Genomic DNA, 21,956 nt, shown 5'->3' on the forward strand with positions numbered 1-21,956 from the left:
ATAACTATTCAACATGAACATTCAAGTGCAAAAGTTTTTCATGATCTCTTGATAAGATCTCGCATGGCCACTCGTTCGGGCTTAGCACCCGCGATCCATAAGCCGATAATGACCTATATGTGCAGAGAAGTCTTGATTCTTGACGTCACATGTACATAGTGGACTTTCATAAACATTCATTGCAGTTTGAATGTTGACTATTGCAGCAGTCGGAGGAGATTGATCACGAACCCCCTGGTGCCCCTGAAGCGGCTGAATCCGCCCCCCAAAATTGGTACTCCCGGGGGGCAAGACGCTAGGGCGCTAGCTCTTCGCTTATTTGTGTTTTGCCAAGGCCAGCCTTATGAGCAGCTCTGACGGAACTTGAGAGAAAAAAAGTCAAGCACTCAACATACGCCACCATGGAAAATACGGAATTGAAGAGCAAAAAAAGAAAACGGAAACACGGTCATGCTAATGCAAGAGACGACGACATTCCCCAAGACCTTGAACCATTAGTCACCGACCTTGCGAGTACGACCAGCCTGCACAAGAAGAAGAAAAGAAAACGTGAGGGCAACACCGCTAAAGAGCAGGAAAGCAATGGAGACTATAATCACAATGAAGAGAATGGGAACACAGCTCATCAGCCCAAAGTGGTGACGGAGGAGCCAGTTTCTCAAAATGGCAGACAAAAAATTGATGATAACGAAGAAGGAGAGGAAGAGGAGGAGGGAGAGGAAGCCGGCGAACCGTTTAAGGATGGGGATACTACAACAGTAGATGAGCCAATTCCAGCGAATACAACTCTATCTCTACCTACAGCCACCGATCCCAAGCTCTTCTCCGATTTAGATCTCTCGAGCAAAACCATGCAAGCAATTGAAGAAATGAAGTTCACAGCAATGACGGAAATCCAGCAAAGGGGAATACCACCGCTCCTAGCGGGCAAAGATGTGCTAGGAGCAGCAAAGACAGGCTCAGGCAAAACATTAGCTTTCTTGATACCTGCGGTAGAGATGTTGAGTGCGCTGCGATTCAGTACGTTTAAGTCTTCTGCTTCCGTTTTCAAATGCTAATCCTCAACAGAACCTCGGAACGGTAAATCAAATGAACGTCTTGCTCTAGTCTAAGACTGAACGTTACTTCTAGGTACTGGTGTCATCATCGTGTCGCCCACTCGAGAGCTAGCCCTGCAGATCTTCGGCGTTGCGCGAGAACTGATGGCTCATCACTCACAAACCTACGGCATAGTCATGGGCGGAGCGAACAGGCGTGCAGAAGCTGAAAAATTGTCGAAAGGCGTCAATCTGGTAATCGCAACGCCTGGTCGACTGCTCGATCATCTACAGAATACGAAAGGTTTTATCTTCAAGAATTTGAGAGCACTGATTATAGACGAAGCAGATCGGATACTGGAAGTTGGGTTCGAAGATGAGATGCGGCAAATCGTCAAGATTTTGCCTAACGAAGATCGGCAGACCATGCTGTTCTCAGCTACGCAAACCACAAAAGTGGAAGATCTAGCGCGCATCTCACTTCGTCCTGGTCCCCTCTACATTAATGTTAGCAGCAGCGACGTCCACAGCACAGTCAGCGGTCTTGAGCAAGGTTTTGTTCTGTGCGGTGGTGACAAACGCTTCTTACTACTCTTCTCATTCCTAAAACGCCAACATGCAGCAAAGAAGAAAACCATTGTCTTCTTCTCCTCGTGCGCATGTGTCAAATATCACGCAGAGCTTCTCAACTACATCGACCTGCCCTGCTTGGACTTACACGGCAAGCAGAAGCAGCAGAAACGAACAAACACCTTCTTCGAATTCTGCAACGCCACACACGGCACCCTCCTATGTACTGACGTCGCCGCTCGAGGCCTCGACATACCCGCAGTCGACTGGATCGTCCAATTCGACCCCCCAGACGAACCTCGCGACTACATCCACCGCGTCGGTCGTACCGCCCGCGCCGGCGGCCGTGGCCGCAGCCTCCTCTTCCTCCAACCCTCCGAAGTCGGCTTCCTCAGCCATCTCAAGCAAGCCAAGGTCCCGCTCGTAGAATTCGAGTTCCCTGTGAAGAAAGTCCAGAATATCCAGCCGCAGCTCGAGAAGCTCATCGGCCAGAATTACTACCTCAACCAAGGCGCGAAGGATGGTTATAGGAGCTACTTGCAGGCGTATGCGAGTCATAGCTTACACAGTGTCTTTGATGTTGGTAAGTTGGATTTGAAACTTGTGGCGAAGAGTTTTGGGTTCTCGCAACCCCCAAGGGTGGATATTCAGCTCGGTAGTAGTATGAAGGATCGGACGAAGTGGAGGCGAGAGTATGGCCGGCAGCCGAATCAGAAGGGCGGACAGAGGTTTCAGCATAGGAAGCGGAGGGATGTAGATGGTTAGGTGGAAGTTGCTCTGATCGATATCGCGGACCATGAGGACGATGAAATGTCCGATCTTTTCATCTCACCTTCATGAAAACAACCCTCTTCGTGTGGGTTGACATTGATAAGCGGACTCGCAAGTCAACTCACGAGGTTGGGATCTGCTCCCAAGGTTTCAAGCGCATGACTTATCATTCACACTCAATGCCGCTGTCGCTAACCTTGAAATCGGATTGTTGCATCCCAGGACACCTGGTCCGTCAAGAGTACACCCAACACAAAACAAAAAGGTGGATGTTGCGAGTACTCCGAGTAACAATTTGCCTGTGGGAAATTCCTCATTAATCATATTAGGTACATTACTCATCCTCATCTCAACAGCCCATATCAACATATATACGCCACATGCAGGTATCTCTCACCAGCATCCTATCCACACACAATATCAGATAATAGGCTTCCCATACTCCACCGCCCACTCCCTATCAACCACAATACCCTTCCCATCAGCCCTCTGCCTCGGAACATCATCAACCCCCTCGACGCCTTCGTCGACATCCCTTTCAGATCGATAGTCTCATCACTACTATCAGCCCGAGTGCCCTTGCCCTGCGTAGCAAGTGTCGGTAGCGACGGCAGCGTCTTATCCAACCCCCTCTTTTTCCACCTCGCAAACGCGGCTCTCGGACCCGCCGCACCAGGATCCGGCTGCGCTGCCCGCGGAGAAGAAGTCTGCCTCGTGCCAACATACGATTCATCCATGTGCCCATACCCTTCCTTCTTGTGATAAGCGGTGACCAAGTGCGAAAAGCGGCTTGAGAATCTACGGCCAATGCTGATGATCGCGGGGAATATGACGGGTAGGCAAGCGTTCATGACGCTCAGGCTAGTCTCGAGATAGCTCGTCAAAGGTAGGGAGAACGTTTTGTGTGCGGATTTCGGGCCTCCCTTTGGTTGGCTCTTCAGCCCGGCGTTGAAGGAGACGACGCGCGCGATCGAGATGGCGGTGATGACGAAGCCGAGCGCGAAGACGAAGATGAGGGACCATTTCTTGTGGGGGCGGAGTTGCAGGGTGGAGAGCGCGGGCATGGGCATTACGATGACGATGACGTCGAGGACGAGGTTTATTACTGCGGTGGCGATGTAGGAGTTTGCTTTTGGGGTGTTGCTGTGGGATGCCTCGCCGGGAACGATGGAGACGACGAGCTGGACGATGAAGTTTATGAGGCAGATGGCGGAGAAGATGAGAGCGGAAATGCGCATTGTTCGGGTGGGGAAGACGCGGGTGTACAGGTCGGCCATGCTGAATTTGACGAGGGTGTTGACGGTGGCCCATAGGACTGCTTGCGTGGGGTAGATGTACTGCGATGGTCGGTGAGCTTAGGCACGAGTTTCGAGGAATCTCACATACCTTTACGGACCACTGAATCTGCTCGGGGGGGTTGCGCAGGGTCTCGGTTTGACGAGCGGCCCCGGCGAAGATGCCTAGGAGGTCGACGGTGTAGAATGCAATGTTGAAGAACTTTGTGTTTTATCGATCAGCCTTTTCCTGTTTTGCTGAATGTACTGCAGAGAAAAACAAGAGAGACGTACACATGCAGCGAGGACAAAGTAGTCATTGAGCACCAGACGAACGCCTTTGATTTGTCGAGACCAGATGCGGAGGCCCATGAACAGCAGCTGCAGTGCAAGACAGATGTTCAAGACGACCAAGAGGTCAACTTGCAAGTTCGAATAGTCGCTCATTTGGAAATGCCCTGGTGGGAAGTGCGGTTTGCCCCCTCCTGAAGCCCACTGTGGGGCCATTGCTGCTGAGGTGAAGAGGCAAGGGCGACAGGTGGACAGCAGAATCACACACAAGCTCCAGCTTTGGGGTTTCTGTTCTTTATACCAGCAGAATTCGTCTAAGCGAGCGAAATGATTAAGATGGAGCGTCAAAAGTCCAACAAGTTTTGGGTTTCAGGCAAGGGAACAGATATGATATATACGTTCTTGAGCAGACTGTCAGGGAGCTCAAGGAGCTATTGACTTCAAGCTTCTCATGAAGCTTCTGAAGCTTTTGAAGCGTCTGTGACGTCGTCATAATGAACGATGCCTCAATTGGCCAATCAATGACTGAGAATTCGAGTCTTAAGCATCCTCGTTCTTCGTCTAAGGCTGCCAAGTGTGGTTAAGTCACGCACAGTCCAGTCAAACAAGCCTTAGAGCACAACTATTGAGGCCGTAGGGTCAAGTCTCAAACGTGAAGAGCAGTCGATTGGACCCTTTGCTGGTCTTTGGGTGGAAGCTCAGACGTTGTGCCACTCTTGGTGCGCGGTTGCTTGCAGCGGGTCGCGGCGTAGCCTACTATCGTGCTGTGCCACCAAAGCGGTCTTGCACCGGCCACCCTTAGATGTGGCGGGATGATGGACTCGTCGTTCCATGAGATACCTTTTCGGCTGCGTCGAGTGCTGCTGGCAGTGTATTTGTCTGGGAGTGATGGTCATATTGGCATTCGGGTGGTCATGTTTTCAAATCTGCCGTGGAAGCGTCATTTCCCAATGCCAAAGGACAATCCGGCAGGATATGGTAGTCCTGTTGCATGACAAGACCACTAAGCATGCCTCACTTGACTCTGGATGGATGATTTCTTTGGAGTGAGCCGTCGCTCTTCCAGTGAAGATGAAGATGGTCGATTTCTATCTTGAGCTTGAGCCGTAAATCAAGATCGATTTTCAGATGTTGCCTGTTGCCCCACCACCCCTCTCTTGCACCTTTCAACGAGTTGACAGCGCTTACATATTTCTGGCCAAGCTTGCCATTGGAAGCGTTCATCGACCTATGAGAATGTCCAATATTCTTAGGAGGAAATATGCTTGGGGTCGGTAAATAAGAATAGGTTTCAGGTCGACATTGGCGCCTTGGCTGCCTACCGATGACCCAAGGGAGCTTAGCACTGTCCGAATAGGGACATTTCTACGGGCCGGACCTCCCGATTGTTGCCCTGAATCCACGTGCAAGCTGGAGACACCGAGACAGACATCAAAGTGGCACAAGGTGTTATCGTCCACCACCGCACTCGCATGGATATGCTTCGGGCCTCTCGTTCTTCCTGTTGAAATAGATGTTGAGTAGCCTGAAAGTCTGGAGCGTCCACCATATTGCCTTCATACCAACCTCGAATAGGGGCAAGGCTGAAGAATTCGCTTGACCATGGGGGCCAGATGCTGTTGTCTGCAGGTAAGCCGCCTCAGCGCGTAGGTGTGCATTCTTGGCTGCTGCAGGTACACCCGCTCTATTTACGTTCGAGCCTGCTCCCACCTGCGTGGCGAGAGGGGAACTTCGGCCTCAATCGACGACCTTTACTTAGTCTTTTTACGCAATGTCAACGTTGTCGGTCACACGGGAAATACGGCTCAAGGCTGTACCTGCGTTATGCAGGTACCGTCTGCATCCCGAGAAGATTCGTGCCGTCTTGCTCTTCGATTATAAAGACCGGTGGCTGTCACTAGAAATTGCAGCTCTCTCCTTGTGAAAATCAGATTAGTTCAGCCTTGCCATCTTGCCACCACATACCGCTTTACAGTCAGTCACAGTGCCACTCGTTCACCAATCCAATTCAACATGCATTCTTTCTACCATGTGACTGCCCTCTCCCTCCTCCTCCCCGCCCTAATTTCCGCCTCCTGCGCCCCCTGCGACTCCTACATGAACGGTCTCAAAGCCTGCCAGACTACCAGCTCCAACGTCACTGCCGTCGGTACCGCATCGGACAAGACCACTGTCCACTGCATGTGTTCAGACAAGACCAACGGCCAGGATATGAACGGATGCTACGCTTGCGCCATATCCGCCACTGATACCGAACTCAATGAAGACCTCGACACCTCTGTTCTTTTGGCCTGGCAGACTACTTGCACCGCCGACACCCAGTTTGGCGAGGACCAGGCTGTCTTGTGCTGGCAGGGACAGCCGCTGAACCCGCTGCCTTGCTTTACGAAGAGTAATCAGAAGGGAAGCGCTCCTGCGGGAATGGCGACGAGTGCTGCCACCACTGCTAGCGCGTATGTGTTTCTATCTTTGTCGTCTTTCAAGCTTTACTGACCTCGCATAGTCCGTCCGCTACCGCTTCGGCGGCGAAGAGTAATGACGCTACGACAGGGGTGAATCAGGTATCCAAAGTGTTGCCAATCGTTGTTGTGGGGCTTGGTCTCATCCTCGCCACCTGAAATTTTTCGGTCCCAATGAACCATTGCTGTCGATTCATGGGCTGATGGACTGCTCGTTAATGATATTAATGATGAAGCGCTGTACTGTATAGGACTTGTTGGGTTTTCGTTTTGGTTTCCAAATTTTCCTATCTCTGTCAAAGACCTAGCCTAACATTCACTTGTACCATAAATTGACTAATCATGGCAACATGATGTAGTTGTGGCTTTCAGCCTTTAGTTTCTTTTGTCGGGCAGATAGAAATGACCCCAATTTGAGACATTGCTTACCTGTGATTGCAATACGCTAATCAGAGACTCCTTCTTGTGCAGCTCTCAAGACTCATCGAATCCGGACTATTGGCTTAAGTCAAGGGCGTTGGTGCATCATTTGCTTGACTTGCAAAGAGCGTGCAAAGAGCGTTTTAATTCGTTAGAGGGATTTAGCACCATAAGGTCATTATAAATCGCATTTCTCTTCGAGCTAGAGATGAGCTGTGAAATTGAGACGATGGAAACGCCTCTTGTCTGTTGCTTATATATCTAAGGTCTTTGTCTCATATCCGTTCTTAATCACTAGACTCTCAATGAGTGTTTGAAGATTGAATCCAGGGATTAGCGACCGATTGTTGTCACTCGGCCTCCTGCATCATTAGCCTTCTTGATGCCAACCGAGAAAGAAAATGTGGCCCTTGAAAGGTATGCTTGAAGAGAAGTAACCCAACTTCAGTGGTCTCAGAAATGAAGTCAATCACCCTAGCGAGACACTAGAGGTTTGCTTCAAAACCCTCGGCAAATCCGAAGGTAAGAGAAGAGACAAGAAGCCTCGTCGCGTGTTGAGATATGATGAAAAGGAAGGTGTTTCCTCGATATTTCATCCACGTTCATGCCTAAACTTAGGTCTAAGCTACATGGAATTTAGGTCACCAAACGTTTTCAGCCTTGTGCGACCAGAACACCCCTATATCTCATCTTACCACTGGTCAAATGCTCAAGCGCATCTTCGATCCCTGGCTTTGTAAGTGGAAACTCCTGAGTCACAGGCTTAATTCCGTGCATCGCGCAGAAATCTAGCATCTTCATATGCACACTTCGAGGAGCAACCACGGTCCCTTGCACAGTGATACCCTGCGTTATCATCGGCATTTGCGGGAACTCAAAGTTTCCCATCGAGACTGTGAGTGGGAATATCTTCGCCCCTGGGGCCAATATGGGAATGTAAGGCTCCCAGTCGGGCATCTGGCTCGTTGTGACTACAAGACGCGAGAGTGGCTTCACATCTAGCTTTTTCGCGTCTTTGGTGGCGACGAATTCAGTCGCCCCTAGTCTCATCGCTTCTTCCTTCTTACTGTCTGTGCTGCTGAAGACGACTACTTCGCAGCCCATCTTGGCCGCGAATTCGATAGCTAGATGACCAAGACCGCCGATGCCTATGATTCCGACACGTTCTGTTGGGCGGGTGTCATAGCCTTCGAGCGCGTTGAAGACGGTAGCACCGCCGCATTGCAATGGCGCCGCGTGGCCCGACTGGAGCGCAGGAGGAATCAGAAAGAGAAAAGACTCGCTCCACACTGCGTGGGAGGAGAAAGAGCCATTTTCAAAGTCGCCGAGTCCATACATGACCCGCTCCGGGCAATAGGTCTCTTTACCGGAGAAACATTCCAGGCAGTGGCCGCATGTGCTATGAACATAGCCAAAACCGACTCTGTCGCCTCTATTGGATTGATTAGTCAGAGAGCATGTAAGATGTGGTAGCAACTTATGGTTACTTTTTCAAATGACGGACACCAGGACCAATTTCTTGGACAATACCCACACCCTCGTGTCCAAGGACAAGGTCAGCTTCGAGATAGTGCAGATCTGTACCGCAGAGGCCGCTGTGGGTAATTTTCACAAGGGCTTCGTCGCCTTTGAGATCAGGCTGAGGAATGCTTGTCTCAACGATACCGCTATCTTTCGAACCACGGAATACCTTAATGTCAATGCCTGACGAACCCATGGCTGCGAATTTATGTCTTGTGTAAGTCTAAAGACTGTTGTGTATAAAGGTCCGTCGGATGGGCCGGAAGCTGAAATGGCGATGACGTTGGCTTTATGCCTGAGCTGCTGACGTATGCCTTGTTTAGTGAACATTCCTCTGCACATACATCCAGCAAAGCCATCATTGCGCTTCAGTGTTCAGTAATGGAAAGAGATGTGTTTTTGAAATGAGCTAGTTGCCTGTGGTTTGCTTATGTTATTGATATGGTAAGCTTCGGCCACACCACCAGGTGCCCAGTATTGCCCACTGCTTGCCCGGCGAAGTCGACCAAGCCACAGTCCGCGAAATGACTCCAAAAGCAGTATAGCCCTTCGTCGTTCGCCAAGAACGAAGTGAGGTCGGTGAGTTGACAACTCAAGGCACAGGCCAATTGTCATTGACGGCTCCTCCTGGCGCCTCAAGATCGCAATCATGACTACTGATCCACCAATTGTATAGTCTCATGGTTCGCTTGCTGGGCCGGACTAAAGCCTCAGAGATGCGATAGCTGACGGGCTGAGGCCTTCAAGAACATCGCCATAGGATATAATGTTAGACGAACCGTCGCGACAGCCAACACTCTGCTCCTTTCCTCCGAATTTTTCGATCTCTTGGTCTACTCGCTTCCATCGAAGCAACTTACCGATATGGTTGGGGTGGCTGGAAGGTCGAAAGCATGTCATACGTGCAAGCAAAGACGGATGGCTGTCAGTCGCAACAATCAGACGAGTATGATTCTTCAAGAAATACGCTAACCCAGGCGACCCCTATCTAGTGCGATGCAAAGAGGCCACAGTGTAGCCAATGTATCAAGTCCAAAAGAGTATGTGCTGGCTACCAGCGCGAGATGATCTTTGTTGAAGCGGTCGTCGTTGGGACTCGATCTACACCCAAGAAACCCTCCCCAGCCAGTACAGTCTTTCGTCCGGAAACGATCAAAGCTCTCAGTACTAGTCGATGTAAGGCACCAAAGCAATTGCCTACTCTTTGCAACGATACTTCTATATCCACCAACAGCGGTCACGCAAGTAACGGCATACCCATGGACAATGATACATTCTGTCAAGCCCAATTTCGCAAGCAACTACTCAGTGCCTACATATCTTCCTACATCCCAGAGTTCGTTTTAGGAACCTCCAACGGCAAACCTTGGCTCATGAGCTTGCCAGAAGTTTCTTCACCTACCAAAGCTTTAGAAGTGTCAACTGCTGCGCTGTGTACTGCAAGGCTTGCTTTTATCAGTGGCAATGATTCGTTGGCAGCCGAGAGCAGGATACTGTACGGTTCGGGGTTGAAAGAGCTCCAGCATGCCCTGTGGGATGAATCCCAGATGTACAGGGATGAAACACTTGCGGCTTGCATGAATCTAGCTTTCTACGAGCTCACAGAGTGCCCCGGAAAAAGTAGATATGGTTACCTCAATCACCATAGCGGCCTCGCGACCTTGGTCCAGCTTCGCGGCCCTGGTGCATTCATGAGTGGGCTTGCTCATGATGTTTTCTCTCTCTTTCGCGTCCAAGCTGTGAGTGCTCGCTCAGACCATACAATTTCGGGATACGCTTGCTGATACAATAGACGAAAGATTTTGTCCGCGCTTCGGGAACATAGAACTACCTATCTATCGTCTTCTGAGTGGATTCAATCACCCTGGAGCATTAACGCTAAAAGTCCCATCGATCAGCTTGTAGACTTCTTCGCAGAGGCTCCTGGTCTATATCTAGCAGCTGACCAGCTCAAAATCCTCGGTTTCCCTACAGTACTAGAAGCGTCCCTAGACCTCATTGATCGATGTTGGGATCTTGATGACCATCTACAGCAGTTTTTCGAGGATTTTGCGGCTAAAATTCCTGGTCCACTTTACACGCCGACCCTAGCGAAAGGCTTGGTTGCGGTAGACGACAAAGACTTACCCAAATTGTTCCCAGTGGCATTCCAATTTTCCAATCTACAAATTTCAGGCGTAACTATGTGGTACTGGATAACTTCTCTGTTGCTTTGGTCTGGACTTTTTGCGCTCTACCGAGAGGTGGGTGAGGTGATGGCTGGAATGACACCCGATTCGCCTTGCCCGTGTCTGTCATGTGGCCAAAAGGCGGGCTCCTGCTCGATCAAAGCTCGCCTCATTAATCTTCGGCAACTTGGAGAGCAAAGGAGAGACTATCTTACACTTGCTTGGAATGTATGTCAGTCATTTGAGTATAGCACGCAGGATTGTATGCTCGGCCTGGGTCCTGCATCGATGGCGGCGCCGCTTAGTATCGTTCTCGAACAAGTGAAATCGCATCCTGATCGAGATCGTGAAGTTGCCTGGATAAAAGCTGCTCTCGACATCGTCAGAAAACGCGGCATGAAGTACTTAGGATACCAATGATCTAATGTAAGTCTAAAGTATTACCGTCTTCATTCTTCATAGCTTTTCAACAGCTGCCAAGATGCATGCATTCTACTTCTGCAGCTCTGTCTCAAAATAGCATTGTTGCCGGCCCGCTTCCCTCCCTGTCTCACTCCCTTTATTTGCGCGCGTACCAGGTCACTAGATTAGATACCTGAAACCTCAGTATAGGTGATCAATCGTTACACTTTGACTGGCTTCATCGATATTTCTGGGGGTGTTTGAGGCGAGAGGAAGAGCGAAAACGGGACTGGCTCCCTTCCTGCTCTCGCGGCCTTGATTCTTTCTACAAGCAATTTATTCGTTGTGCTTCTGGTGTATAGCAGGCATTGGACACAATGTTGAGGAACCATTCTCTTTGAATTATATCAAGACTCTTTCTAGCCATCGCAGCAAGATTGCTTTTTGAAAGGCTTGCGGGCATGAAAGTTGAACGGGTTGGGCGTGATTGACGGCATCAATTTTTCCAGTTTTTGTACCTTCAGTCTGGTTTTCATGTCCCAAGAGAAAGATCATACTCATATCAGACAACTTTAAAGTAGCTGGCTGAGTGTTTCTCCGGTCGTGGGGCTAGATGGACGACAAAAGACAGCTTGAGGATGCTCGAGAATTCAGAGGACACACGCAAATGATTCAACCTTGGAGAAAAGCTTTGCTCATTCCTTTTTGGACCTTAATCTTGGTTCTTCAAATCCTTGTCTTTGGGGTAACGATTCGAAATGCAATTGTCGTTTACTTGACTGTGTATGCCCCTCTTCTTCTAAGTCTATGCTACATCAAATACCCTTTCATCTTCCTGGTAGTTTCTACGGGAAAGACTGACCCACGCTTGCTCTTCACAGTGGCGTTGTACTTCTCCTCCTCCTCAGCTTAGCTGTCATTTCCCTTGTTCTGGCTGAGATTAGCCTGTTCGCCCGTCGAAGCCTCAAGCCACTTAATAACCTCATTCTAAATGTCATCACGACTACTCTCTGGCTGATCGTCTTCTTCGTGAGTATCGCTTCTGTGGCACAGAGTAGCCATGACATCTATAATTTTTCGTATGTCGCCGGTGTCGGTGGACAGACATCGCGGCCGCATTTCACGGGCGGGGCACTGCTTATGATTGTGAATAGTGCTATACTGTATGCTCTTCAGCAACCTACAAACATTCAACTTTAGAAGCTAATCAAGTGAAGGGCTCTCCTACTTGCACTCCTCTCATATGCAAGTATGATTTACCACCACCATCGCCGTCAGAAACAACGCCTTCTCCAGTCTTACCCCGACCATGCTACCGATCATCACACTTTTGAATTCACTTCGCATGTCAAAACCGATCACTCCGCTTCTGAGGCAGACGAAGACCTCAAAGCAGCAGCAGAGCTCAGTACAATCAAAAACCGCGCGCCTGACGCTTATCTCTCTTCTGACTTCGCTGATGCTAAATCAGCCAACAGTATCCGCAAGGCTTCGCCTTTGCCTTTTCCTTTGCCTTTTGAAGGCCCGCCAAAGCACGAGACTTCGAAGGTGGTGGAGATCGATACCCTCGGAGAGATACATGGCACACAGGAACTCGTAGGGGACGGAGCTGCGGTGCATGAGATGACCACAGCTGCGAGAACCCCTACAAGCGCCTGCTATCCTCCTACTATTGGAGGCAGTACGATTGTTCAGTCACCTTCTACAAGCACTGATGCTTGGTCACCAAAGAGTCAAGCAAGTGTGATGAATACATGCGCATGCTGCGGAAAGCGAGGGACAGAATCGCCACTGCCTCCACTACCACCACCGTCACCACGATCGCCATCGGCATCGCCGTCGCGACACGAACACCGTGAAGGACTTGCTGCTATGAGTGAAGCAAAAGGGGTAGGAAAGAGCGAAAGAAGAGGCAACAGCTGGGCAGGCACTACAACAACACCAACAACAGAAGGGAAAGGTGCTGGTTCGCTCGAGCGCGGCTTATCATGTGCAACGGAAGTCAGTGGGGTCGGAGAGGTTGTGCGTCTGAAAGCCAGTGAAAGCGTATTGAACAAGGAAGGAAGAAGCATCAAGATGACCGCTAGTGATCGAAATGATGGCATTCGGAGCGGTTGGGGAGAGTACGAGGGAAAACAACGGGACAAGGAGGTGGTCCTAAGGTCTATAATCCTGGCAGGGGAGAAGGATGTGGTGAGTCCTTTGAGTAGCTGAAAGGTTTCGAGACTTTCCTCAGTAGTCCTTTCCATCATTTGAAAAACAATTGTCTCGAACGACCATTGCATTTCATAAGTCCACCGACCAATAGAAGACATTGGACCATCAAGACCAAGACCCTTCATTGATTGAATTTCAGGCGGGAACCTTCCGCGAAAGTCTTGGCGGTATCAAAATTCGCTTAGTCCACCCCACAAGTAGCCCTCATCACAGCGCGGAGGTCAACGCGTCTTCGAAAAGATTCCTTACGCAGCCTCTCTAGCTTCAGACTCAAGTTCGCCGTGAGCATTCCTGGAAAGCGAGAGGCTCGCAAAGTTCAAGACGTGATCACTATTACTTCTGTCACACCTGCCCAGCATGGCGGAACAGCTAGTGATGCGCGGCCAGCTCGAGGGGCACACAGGCTGGGTCACATCTCTGGCTACTAGCTTAGAGAACCCAAACATGCTTCTATCCTCCAGTCGAGATAAGACTCTCATCATCTGGAATCTGACTCGCGATGACCAACAGTACGGCTACCCAAAACGGAGTTTACACGGCCACTCCCACATCGTTTCAGACTGCGTACTCATACCTCGAAAAAGCCAATTGTAAGAGGTTTACTAATGGATCATAGGTCATCTCCTCTGACGGCGCTTACGCCCTCTCCGCTTCGTGGGACAAGACTCTTCGCCTTTGGGAATTGGCAACAGGTGCAACCACACGTCGCTTCGTCGGTCATACGAACGACGTCCTCTCAGTATCCTTCTCTGCAGATAACCGACAAATCGTCTCTGGGTCCCGCGATCGCACAATCAAGTTATGGAACACGCTGGGGGATTGCAAGTTCACAATTACAGACAAGGGACACACGGAATGGGTGTCATGCGTACGGTTCAGTCCAAATCCTCAGAGCCCCGTGATCGTCAGCGCTGGCTGGGACAAATTAGTCAAGGTACGTAACAAGACCCTCCTTCAAGCTTGTCAGAAGGAAAAACAGATCTTTGTCAGAAGATGATTTGCAGTCAACCTAAAGTATTTGCTACTTCAGAGCCTCCCGGGGCGATGAGACGAACAACACCGGCGCACTGATGACACTTTTAAATTCCTCTTGTTATCATTGAGTCCACTCCTGACATGCAGGCTGACATGCTGTGTCTCCAGGTCTGGGAACTAGCCTCCTGCCGCATCCAAACCGATCATATCGGCCACACCGGCTACATCAACACTGTCACAATATCCCCCGACGGCTCCCTCTGCGCTTCAGGCGGCAAAGACGGCACAACCATGTTATGGGACCTCAACGAGTCGAAGCATCTATACAGCCTAACAGCCGGTGACGAGATCCACGCGCTCGTCTTCTCGCCAAATCGGTACTGGCTGTGTGCGGCCACGAGCTCCAATATCATCATTTTCGATCTAGAGAAGAAGAGCAAGGTTGATGAGTTGAAGCCAGACTATACGGCGACGATTGGGAAGAAGGCTAGGGATCCGGAGTGTGTGAGCTTGGCGTGGAGCGCGGACGGGCAGACTTTGTTTGCGGGGTATACGGACAACATCATTAGGGCGTGGGGTGTGATGAGCCGAGGATAGATGGCGTGGTGGTGACGGGGTTGGTACTGGGCAGTGGTCCGTGAATGAAGGCTGTAGAGTAAGGCTTCACATACTCCGAGCAGTAGTCGAACATGCCAGCAAAATGAAACTTTGTAAGCAAGCTTTTGTGAAGCTCCATTGAGTGTGAAGTGTGCTCTTCTACAAGCAGCGTCACCTCTGTTTGCTCATATCCATCAAAGCCTTATCTGCCCTCGCGACACCTTCTTGAAACCCTATCCCTTTGCTCAAGCTTTTGCCCTCTATGTAGTACGCCCTCGCCTGTAGAGTGTTGCCTCCGAGTGCAGCAAAATCACCTAGATTGACTGTAGCAACTGCACAGCCCTCATCGCATTCCTCCGTCCGTTGCGGTGGTCGTATCTCTTGTGCGAGCTGCAGCGCCTTTTTAGCCCACGTACTAGCATCGTCAAGTTGTTGAGTAGCAGATGCCGCAGGCTGGCCTGAGATCATCCCCGGGTTTTGTAACGCTAAAGCTGCGGCAAGATTATTCATGGTGACGACAGCGTGGCAGTCTTTGTTTCCGCCAACACCAAGGGCTTGAAGGAAGAGAGGGGCGGCAAGATAATTTTTCCTTTGAGAAGCGTAGTGTGTCCCCAGCGCTAAGTGGTCGGAGAAGAAGTCAGCATTAAGTCATCCTGCAAGTTTGGGGAAGCCGGGAACGTACACTCGAGTGCTGCGCGGACCTCTTCATGTCCGAACCACTCTCCCTCCCCATCCTTCACGCCTACATCGTCCCTCCTCTTCTGCTCTCTCAGCAGCGCCGTGACAGCCCACACCATCCTCTCCTCCGCCAATTCCGGATCCAGCGCCACTCCCTCGGAGTAAAAATCCCCCAATCTCCCCGCTATCCTCACAGTCTTTTTCAGCACTTCCGTTCTCCTCAACCTTCTATACCTCACGTTTTCCAGCACTTTCTCCGCATCTTCTTCGCCACCTTCCTCTCCCGGCTTTGCTTCCACTGGTTCCCCAATAACGTTTCCCTCCTCATCCCTCTTCTCAAGCCAATCCGACATTTTCTCCCTCATGTCCTCCAAAACTCTAATCGCCGCCGGCCGCGCATTCGCCTTCTCGAACAAAAACGCAATCTCGATCCTGACCCCCAAGATCGCGTCAGAGAACGGATCCATTCCCATCTGCGCAGCTAATTGAAGGGCTTGCTGGTAGTATTTCAGCGCTCGCGGGGGCTGCAGGTCCATATTCGTGAAGTAAATTGCTTTGCGAAGCTGTTGTGCTACTGGTTCAGGGAAGGCGGCGAACTGGTCTAGGATGTATACTTTGTAGAAGTAGTTGACGTAGACGAGGCCGAGCATGCCGGCGAGGATGCTGGGAGGCATTAGTTGGATTCAATGAGTGGGGTTACGGGGAAGTATTCAGGGGCGTACCATGTTGAGGCAAGGGAGACCGAGAAGGGGTTTGAGTGAAAGAGCTGCTTTGCTGCTTGTAGAGTTGAGGCACGTTGACGTGATTGATGGGGGTATAGGTTTGGGGGGGTGCGCGTGGTCTCGAGGGCAGCAATCTGTGCTGGGACTGGATTGCGGAGGTCAGGGAGCGTCTTTGAGTTTTTGGAATTGTGCGTAGAGCTTGCAATCGAAGCAGAGTTGGACAAAGATTGCTCATGTTATGATTCAAGTGTCTCCGACCCGAATGTTGTGGTTGGTAGAAGATGGAAGTTGACCATTGGAAACTACAAACTTTAGACATCTTCTACCCGAATCATGTTGACATCATTGCAACCACCACCAGCTAGACAGCGACTCCTGCTGGCTGGTCGATATGTGTGGCAGATATGCTTTGGGCATTGTGAGTCCCTTAGTCTATGACTATTTAAATGCCCAAGCTGACTCTTTTATAGCGAGCGGCCTTCGTTCGCCATCAGCTACAAACACATGACATGCCCGTAGAAGAAGCACCAGAAGACGACGAAGTGCGTGAGACCTACAATTTCGCGCCTGGCTATCATGGGCTAGTCTACAGAGCCGATGTACCTGACTGGGGCGCTGGTGGTGCTCCCCAGGATGCCGAACAAAATGGAGCACACGCTGAGCAGCGTGACGATGCTGGAGAGGGAAGCACCACCTTGTCTGCGACAGTGGCACAACAAGATGCTCCAGGAGAGACAAGGTACAAACTACAGAAGATGAAGTGGGGCCTGGTACCATTCTGGACTAAGCGTAATCCCGATTACAAGAGCCTCATGAGATCGATCAATGCTCGAGACGACTCTCTGGCGGCCAAAGGTGGTATGTGGCAGACGATGAAGCAGAAAAAGCGTTGCATAGTCGTCGCTCAAGGTTTCTACGAATGGCTGAAAAAGGACAACGGCAAGCAAAAGATCCCACATTTCACCAAACGCAAAGACGGCCAGCTCATGCTCTTTGCGGGTCTTTGGGATTGCGTCAAATACGAGGATACCAGTGAGAAGAATTATACATATACCATAATCACAACGGATTCCAATGAGCAGCTCTCATTCCTGCATGATCGAATGCCAGTCATTCTTGAGAATGGATCTGACCAAATCAGGACGTGGCTAGATCCAAAGCGGGTCGAGTGGTCGAAAGAGTTGCAGTCACTTCTCAAACCGTTCAAAGGAGAGCTCGAGTGCTACCCTGTGAGTAGTGAAGTGGGTAAGGCTGGAAACAATTCCCCACAATTCATCGTCCCTGTGACCAGCTCCGAGAATAAAAATAACATAGCGAATTTCTTTGGTGGAGCAAAGAAGGACATTAAAGGCGGTGTGGAGAGGATAGACTTGAAGGTCGAAAAGGAGGAAGCAAAACATTTCGGCAATTCTATAAAACAAGAAGCCGATGAGACGCGGCAAACGATCGACCATAGTTCGACCGAAGATAACGCACCGCTGCCAGTCCCTGCATCAATGCCATCGATAGGCATCAAGAGAGAACACAGCGAAGACGACAAAGAAGGCCCCAAGACGAAGGCAATTAAAAAACAAGACGCGGCCACTCGGATGAAATCTCCGCCAACGTCGCCTAGCAAGAAGACGAGAAGCGCAACCAGTAATCTGACTGCGAAAGCCAGCCCTACCAAGGCAGATGGCAGCCAGAAGATCACGAATTTCCTCAAAAAATGAGTGAGGTCGGCGATCCGGAAGCAACCTCAGCGACGCGCTTCTGCACTATGCACGTCTAGGAGAAGTGGCGGCGGCAGGGCGGCGGCGACTGGCGAATCCCGGGCCAGGAGTGATGCACTGATCCTCGTTGCCAACCCTTTGACGATCTCGTTAGGTTCATCTTGCGAGTGACTAGTCGAGGATGCAAGTGTTAACGTGAAGCAGCCTTATGCGTCAACACGACAGCATTACCCGCACTGGCCGCTGGCCGCTATCTTGCAACCTACCTTCGTCTATCTTGAAACGACGACTTTGGACACGGGATGTTCTGATGTCTTAGAGGAAAGAACGCAGACGATCAACGGGAACGTGAAGTGCCAGGCATAGGGTCAGATGTGCTGGCAAGTGCAATCCTGGATCCTACGTAGCAGACATCGGCTGAGAGGACAGAGCACTTGACTTTCATGCCTTGCTCGCAAAGCTTTGACATTCGTCAATGCTAAGCGCCGGCGATTGATGCGGAGAAGCGGAGGAAGCGACACCAGCCAGAGACTTCAGTTGACTTTCCTCGAGATGGATTTCGTTTTACTTTGTAGAAGCACATGACACCGATGTTTATGCGGGCAGCCCTGCGACTGTACGCCAACGACGGGCTCTAAATGGCCCAAGCTCCACTACTGCCTGCGCACAAATGACGGCGCTTTCACAAACTTGCATAGTGCATGAGCGATATTCCGTACTGCTGTTGTGCATGAAGGCTAGCCGTAACTCTGTAGGCCTTCTGTTAGACGCTGTTAGGCAGTCTAGCTAGCCCTTGGTGGCCCTGGTTGCTCTTACAAACGTAGAGCTAGATACAGCGGATCGAAAGTATTGGTGGAAAGTTCCTTAGAATCTGACTTCCCTTGCCTCTTGCCGTTCTTACTACTCATACCTTCCGCACCACCAAGCCATCGACCTTGGGACGGCAAAAAGGTCTGGGTCTCGAATGCTCCATCCATCCAAATGTAGGAAATCAAACCCGTTGGCCTTGAAAAATTCGGCCGAATGATTTTGGGGATTTCAAATATTACACCGCAGGTCGTTCCTTCATTTTCGGCTGCATATGTGAATCCGTTGTCCGCGACGATGGGTTCATTAGAGCAGTGTTATGGCCTCTCCATGCAGCAATTGCCGCAATACAGGCGGTGAACTGTGTCCCTGCCTCAATACACATTATCTTTCTCTAGGGAAAAGGTAGAGATACTCAATAGAAGCGAATGGTAATTGTTTTGCTGTCAGAAGGCGCGATGAACTGCGTGAGAGGCTCAACATATTTACTCTGATCTTACACATTTTGCAACAGTCACAACGTACAAAATGTTCGCTGCACTAAGCCAAATCGCCGGACAGTCAGTAGACTTTGAGACGAAGAAGGCCTTACTCGTCATCAATTGTCAAAATGATGCCTTCTACCGGTTGGATGATTTTCATATCACGGAGAATCTTGAGTTTCTGAAACCTCTGCGCGAGTTGATCCCATTGTTTCGCCGCTTGGGGGATGTCATCTGGGTCCGGACTGAGATGGGGGTAGTGCCATCTACTCCTTCACCTGACGCAGAGAAAATCGAAAAAGAGTCTAGCGAGCTAGTTGAAGAGAATCGAAAGACACAGAACCACCAAGAAGCCCAAATTCATGATGACACCAACAGCCAAAGAGTTCGGCGAGCATCTATTCAACAGGTTGACCCATCTGGTTCGGGACCTGTGCCAGTATATGACCCATCCAGCCGCATTAAGCGCGTCATGACCCACGCGTCTCCTGATGTCAGGACAGAAGTAAGATCCTCCAATCTGCAGACACTTGACGATGAGGATGGCACGCTCCAAGATCGACTGGTCAAACCGAGGAAAGGCCAGCAAAGTAGATTTTTTGTAGGAGGTACGCGAGGAGCAGAGATTTGTGACGAACTAAAAGACCTCGTCGACGAAGATGATCTGGTGGTCACTAAGCATTTCTACTCGGCATTTGATCAGACTGAGCTGCTCACTACGTTAAGGGCTGAACTCATTACCGAAGTTTACCTTTGCGGTGCTCTGACAAATGCAAGTGTTTATTCAACGGCAGCCGACGCCGTCCAACATGGCCTTGAAGTAGCCGTTATTGAGGATTGTTTGGGCTGGAGAAGTCGTGACAAGCACGAGGAAGCGCTCCACCAGATGTCAGACATTATGGGAGTCACTCAAATTACAAGTGACGAGGCGATCGAAGAATCTGGAGGTCGTCCCATTCCTGACTCAGACACCCCGGGAATCACTGTCAAGGAACTCAATCTTGACGACGATGCGAGGAAGGCTCAAGAAGCACTTCTCAAAGATTCTAGTGCACGCCCAAAGACGCAGAGCGAGCGTGGACCTAGTATTGAGCCTCCAGACTCTCCCACTACTCCCAGTTCAGCTACGATTAATCAACAATTACGACCCCAGAGAGCACGGCAACGGTTTGCACTAATGATGGGCCCAGGAGATGCAATTGGTAGTGGAGACTCCAAGGTCATACACGACTGGCTAGATAGTAGCTTAGCTGACAAAGTCTTCCACCAACTTAAGAAAGAAGTTGAATGGCAAACAATGGATCATCGCGGTGGTCAAGTCCCTCGTCTCGTTGCTGTTCAAGGCATAGTGAGCAAAGATGGGTCCGTTCCTATCTATCGTCATCCGGCGGATGAATCGCCTCCGTTACTGGAATTCTCTCCTACGGTGACGAGGATCAGGCAAAAATTAGCGGACCTCTTAGAGCAGCCATTCAACCATGTACTAATTCAACTTTACAGAAATGGAGAGGATAACATATCGGAGCACTCCGATAAAACGCTTGATATCGTTCGCCATTCGGATATCGTCAATGTCAGTTTCGGCGCACAAAGGGCGATGACTTTACGCACGAAGAGGATGCGAACCTCCGGCCTTGACAGTGCAAGTGCCAGGAACGTTCAGAAAGTTCCGTTGCCGCATAATTCTGTTTTCGTCCTTGGCTCCAAAAGTAATCGGGAGTGGCTTCATGGTGTTCGTGCAGACAAGCGACCAGTTCAGGAAAAGACCGATGACGAGAAAGCGTACGGTGGCGAACGCATCTCTCTGACGTTCCGACACATCGGTACATACTTGAACGAAAAGGAGCAACGAATCTGGGGATCTGGGGCTAGGGGAAAATCTAAGTCCAAGGCCGGCCACGTGTCGAATGACGACTCGGTACAGATGGAGGCAATGGTGATTGCTTTCGGGAAGGAGAACCATAAGAGCGATTTTGATTGGGACGCTGAATATGGGACAGGGTTTGACGTGGTGAACCTGGTCACGAAAAAGCTGCCTGCCAAATTGGTGCTGAGCTCAGACGAGGTAATCAACCTTCGGGTGCAGCTGTCTCTTGAGGAGCATTCAATACCATACGACACTGTTGATCGGCATCTCTCTCCTGAGCCATTGCACGAGAAGCCTTGGATTCATGGATTGGCGAACACATCCAGTCCTGTACTGAGTGGTCTTATACTTGGTGTAGGGCCTGTCGATGGTGACTTAGCAATACTAATCAACCTCGAGAGGAAATACCGCCAATCAGAAACAGATGGCCATGACTTTACGCAAGCTCAGCTCTTCAGCTGCATTGCACAAGCGAACGAGCTACTCTATCTTTGGTATGAGCTCCGCGCAAGCATGGAACGCAGCCGAACTTCCTCGCCAACGTATCGCTTTAACATTGAGAATAATCGTCCACCTTCGCCTGAGGTTGGGCTGCGGAAGGAGCTTTATCAGACATTGAAAGGCTGGGAAGACTACCTTGCAGAAGTCAAGTACCCATTTATTGCAGGAGATTTTTGGAGCATCATGGATTGCGCTTTCTGGCCCGTATTCAACAGTATCGTTATTGGCGAGACATTGGACTCAAAAGTCTATCCAAAACTTTTGGACTATCATCGGCGGGCTTTGACGCGAGAGAGTGTCAAAAAACATGTCTAATTAAAGCCGTTGAAGACTCTTGACATTGTACGTACACGGAAAACACCTTCGATTCTTCTTTACAGAGCACACCAACATCCTACAGCTATATTTTGACTTCGCTTCGAACAAGACTTCAGCACGACGCTATGCGAATACGACCGAACAAAAAGCACATCAATCACATCGAT

At 50.2% G+C, this 21,956-nt stretch overlaps 9 protein-coding genes across 9 annotated transcripts; 6 read left to right on the top strand and 3 right to left on the bottom strand.

Moving 5' to 3' along the window:
* Nucleotides 1–401: 401 nt before the first annotated feature.
* On the top strand, nucleotides 402–2,372 carry HAS1 (ATP-dependent RNA helicase; the record flags this gene model as incomplete). Its single annotated transcript, XM_044814683.1, has 3 exons — nucleotides 402–1,020; nucleotides 1,069–1,080; nucleotides 1,132–2,372. 3 exons carry the CDS (start codon nucleotides 402–404, stop codon nucleotides 2,370–2,372), a joined length of 1,872 nt encoding a protein of 623 aa, XP_044668833.1.
* A 410-nt stretch (nucleotides 2,373–2,782) lies between these two features.
* On the bottom strand, nucleotides 2,783–4,159 carry KY384_006188 (uncharacterized protein; the record flags this gene model as incomplete). Its single annotated transcript, XM_044814684.1, has 3 exons — nucleotides 2,783–3,715; nucleotides 3,765–3,875; nucleotides 3,947–4,159. 3 exons carry the CDS (start codon nucleotides 4,157–4,159, stop codon nucleotides 2,783–2,785), a joined length of 1,257 nt encoding a protein of 418 aa, XP_044668834.1.
* A 3,317-nt stretch (nucleotides 4,160–7,476) lies between these two features.
* KY384_006189 (uncharacterized protein) lies at nucleotides 7,477–8,539 on the bottom strand (the record flags this gene model as incomplete). Its single annotated transcript, XM_044814685.1, has 2 exons — nucleotides 7,477–8,254; nucleotides 8,310–8,539. 2 exons carry the CDS (start codon nucleotides 8,537–8,539, stop codon nucleotides 7,477–7,479), a joined length of 1,008 nt encoding a protein of 335 aa, XP_044668835.1.
* A 570-nt stretch (nucleotides 8,540–9,109) lies between these two features.
* Nucleotides 9,110–10,931, top strand: KY384_006190 (uncharacterized protein; the record flags this gene model as incomplete). Its single annotated transcript, XM_044814686.1, has 3 exons — nucleotides 9,110–9,289; nucleotides 9,336–10,082; nucleotides 10,143–10,931. The coding sequence occupies 3 exons, from the start codon at nucleotides 9,110–9,112 to the stop codon at nucleotides 10,929–10,931; spliced, it is 1,716 nt and encodes a 571-aa protein (XP_044668836.1).
* Nucleotides 10,932–12,164: 1,233 nt separating this feature from the next.
* Nucleotides 12,165–13,127, top strand: KY384_006191 (uncharacterized protein; the record flags this gene model as incomplete). The annotated part of the gene is made up of 1 exon (XM_044814687.1): nucleotides 12,165–13,127. One exon carries the CDS (start codon nucleotides 12,165–12,167, stop codon nucleotides 13,125–13,127), a length of 963 nt encoding a protein of 320 aa, XP_044668837.1.
* Nucleotides 13,128–13,487: 360 nt separating this feature from the next.
* On the top strand, nucleotides 13,488–14,702 carry CPC2 (cross-pathway control WD-repeat protein cpc2; the record flags this gene model as incomplete). The annotated part of the gene is made up of 3 exons (XM_044814688.1): nucleotides 13,488–13,694; nucleotides 13,747–14,064; nucleotides 14,274–14,702. 3 exons carry the CDS (start codon nucleotides 13,488–13,490, stop codon nucleotides 14,700–14,702), a joined length of 954 nt encoding a protein of 317 aa, XP_044668838.1.
* A 171-nt stretch (nucleotides 14,703–14,873) lies between these two features.
* KY384_006193 (uncharacterized protein) lies at nucleotides 14,874–16,054 on the bottom strand (the record flags this gene model as incomplete). Its single annotated transcript, XM_044814689.1, has 2 exons — nucleotides 14,874–15,319; nucleotides 15,385–16,054. 2 exons carry the CDS (start codon nucleotides 16,052–16,054, stop codon nucleotides 14,874–14,876), a joined length of 1,116 nt encoding a protein of 371 aa, XP_044668839.1.
* A 439-nt stretch (nucleotides 16,055–16,493) lies between these two features.
* Nucleotides 16,494–17,814, top strand: KY384_006194 (uncharacterized protein; the record flags this gene model as incomplete). The annotated part of the gene is made up of 2 exons (XM_044814690.1): nucleotides 16,494–16,520; nucleotides 16,573–17,814. 2 exons carry the CDS (start codon nucleotides 16,494–16,496, stop codon nucleotides 17,812–17,814), a joined length of 1,269 nt encoding a protein of 422 aa, XP_044668840.1.
* Nucleotides 17,815–19,149: 1,335 nt separating this feature from the next.
* KY384_006195 (uncharacterized protein) lies at nucleotides 19,150–21,786 on the top strand (the record flags this gene model as incomplete). The annotated part of the gene is made up of 1 exon (XM_044814691.1): nucleotides 19,150–21,786. The coding sequence occupies one exon, from the start codon at nucleotides 19,150–19,152 to the stop codon at nucleotides 21,784–21,786; it is 2,637 nt and encodes an 878-aa protein (XP_044668841.1).
* Between the last annotated feature and the right edge of the window lie 170 nt (nucleotides 21,787–21,956).

The sequence above is a fragment of the Bacidia gigantensis genome, assembly GCF_019456465.1.
Source record: "Bacidia gigantensis strain McMullin 20006 chromosome Unknown contig_246, whole genome shotgun sequence".
NCBI lineage: Eukaryota > Fungi > Ascomycota > Lecanoromycetes > Lecanorales > Ramalinaceae > Bacidia > Bacidia gigantensis.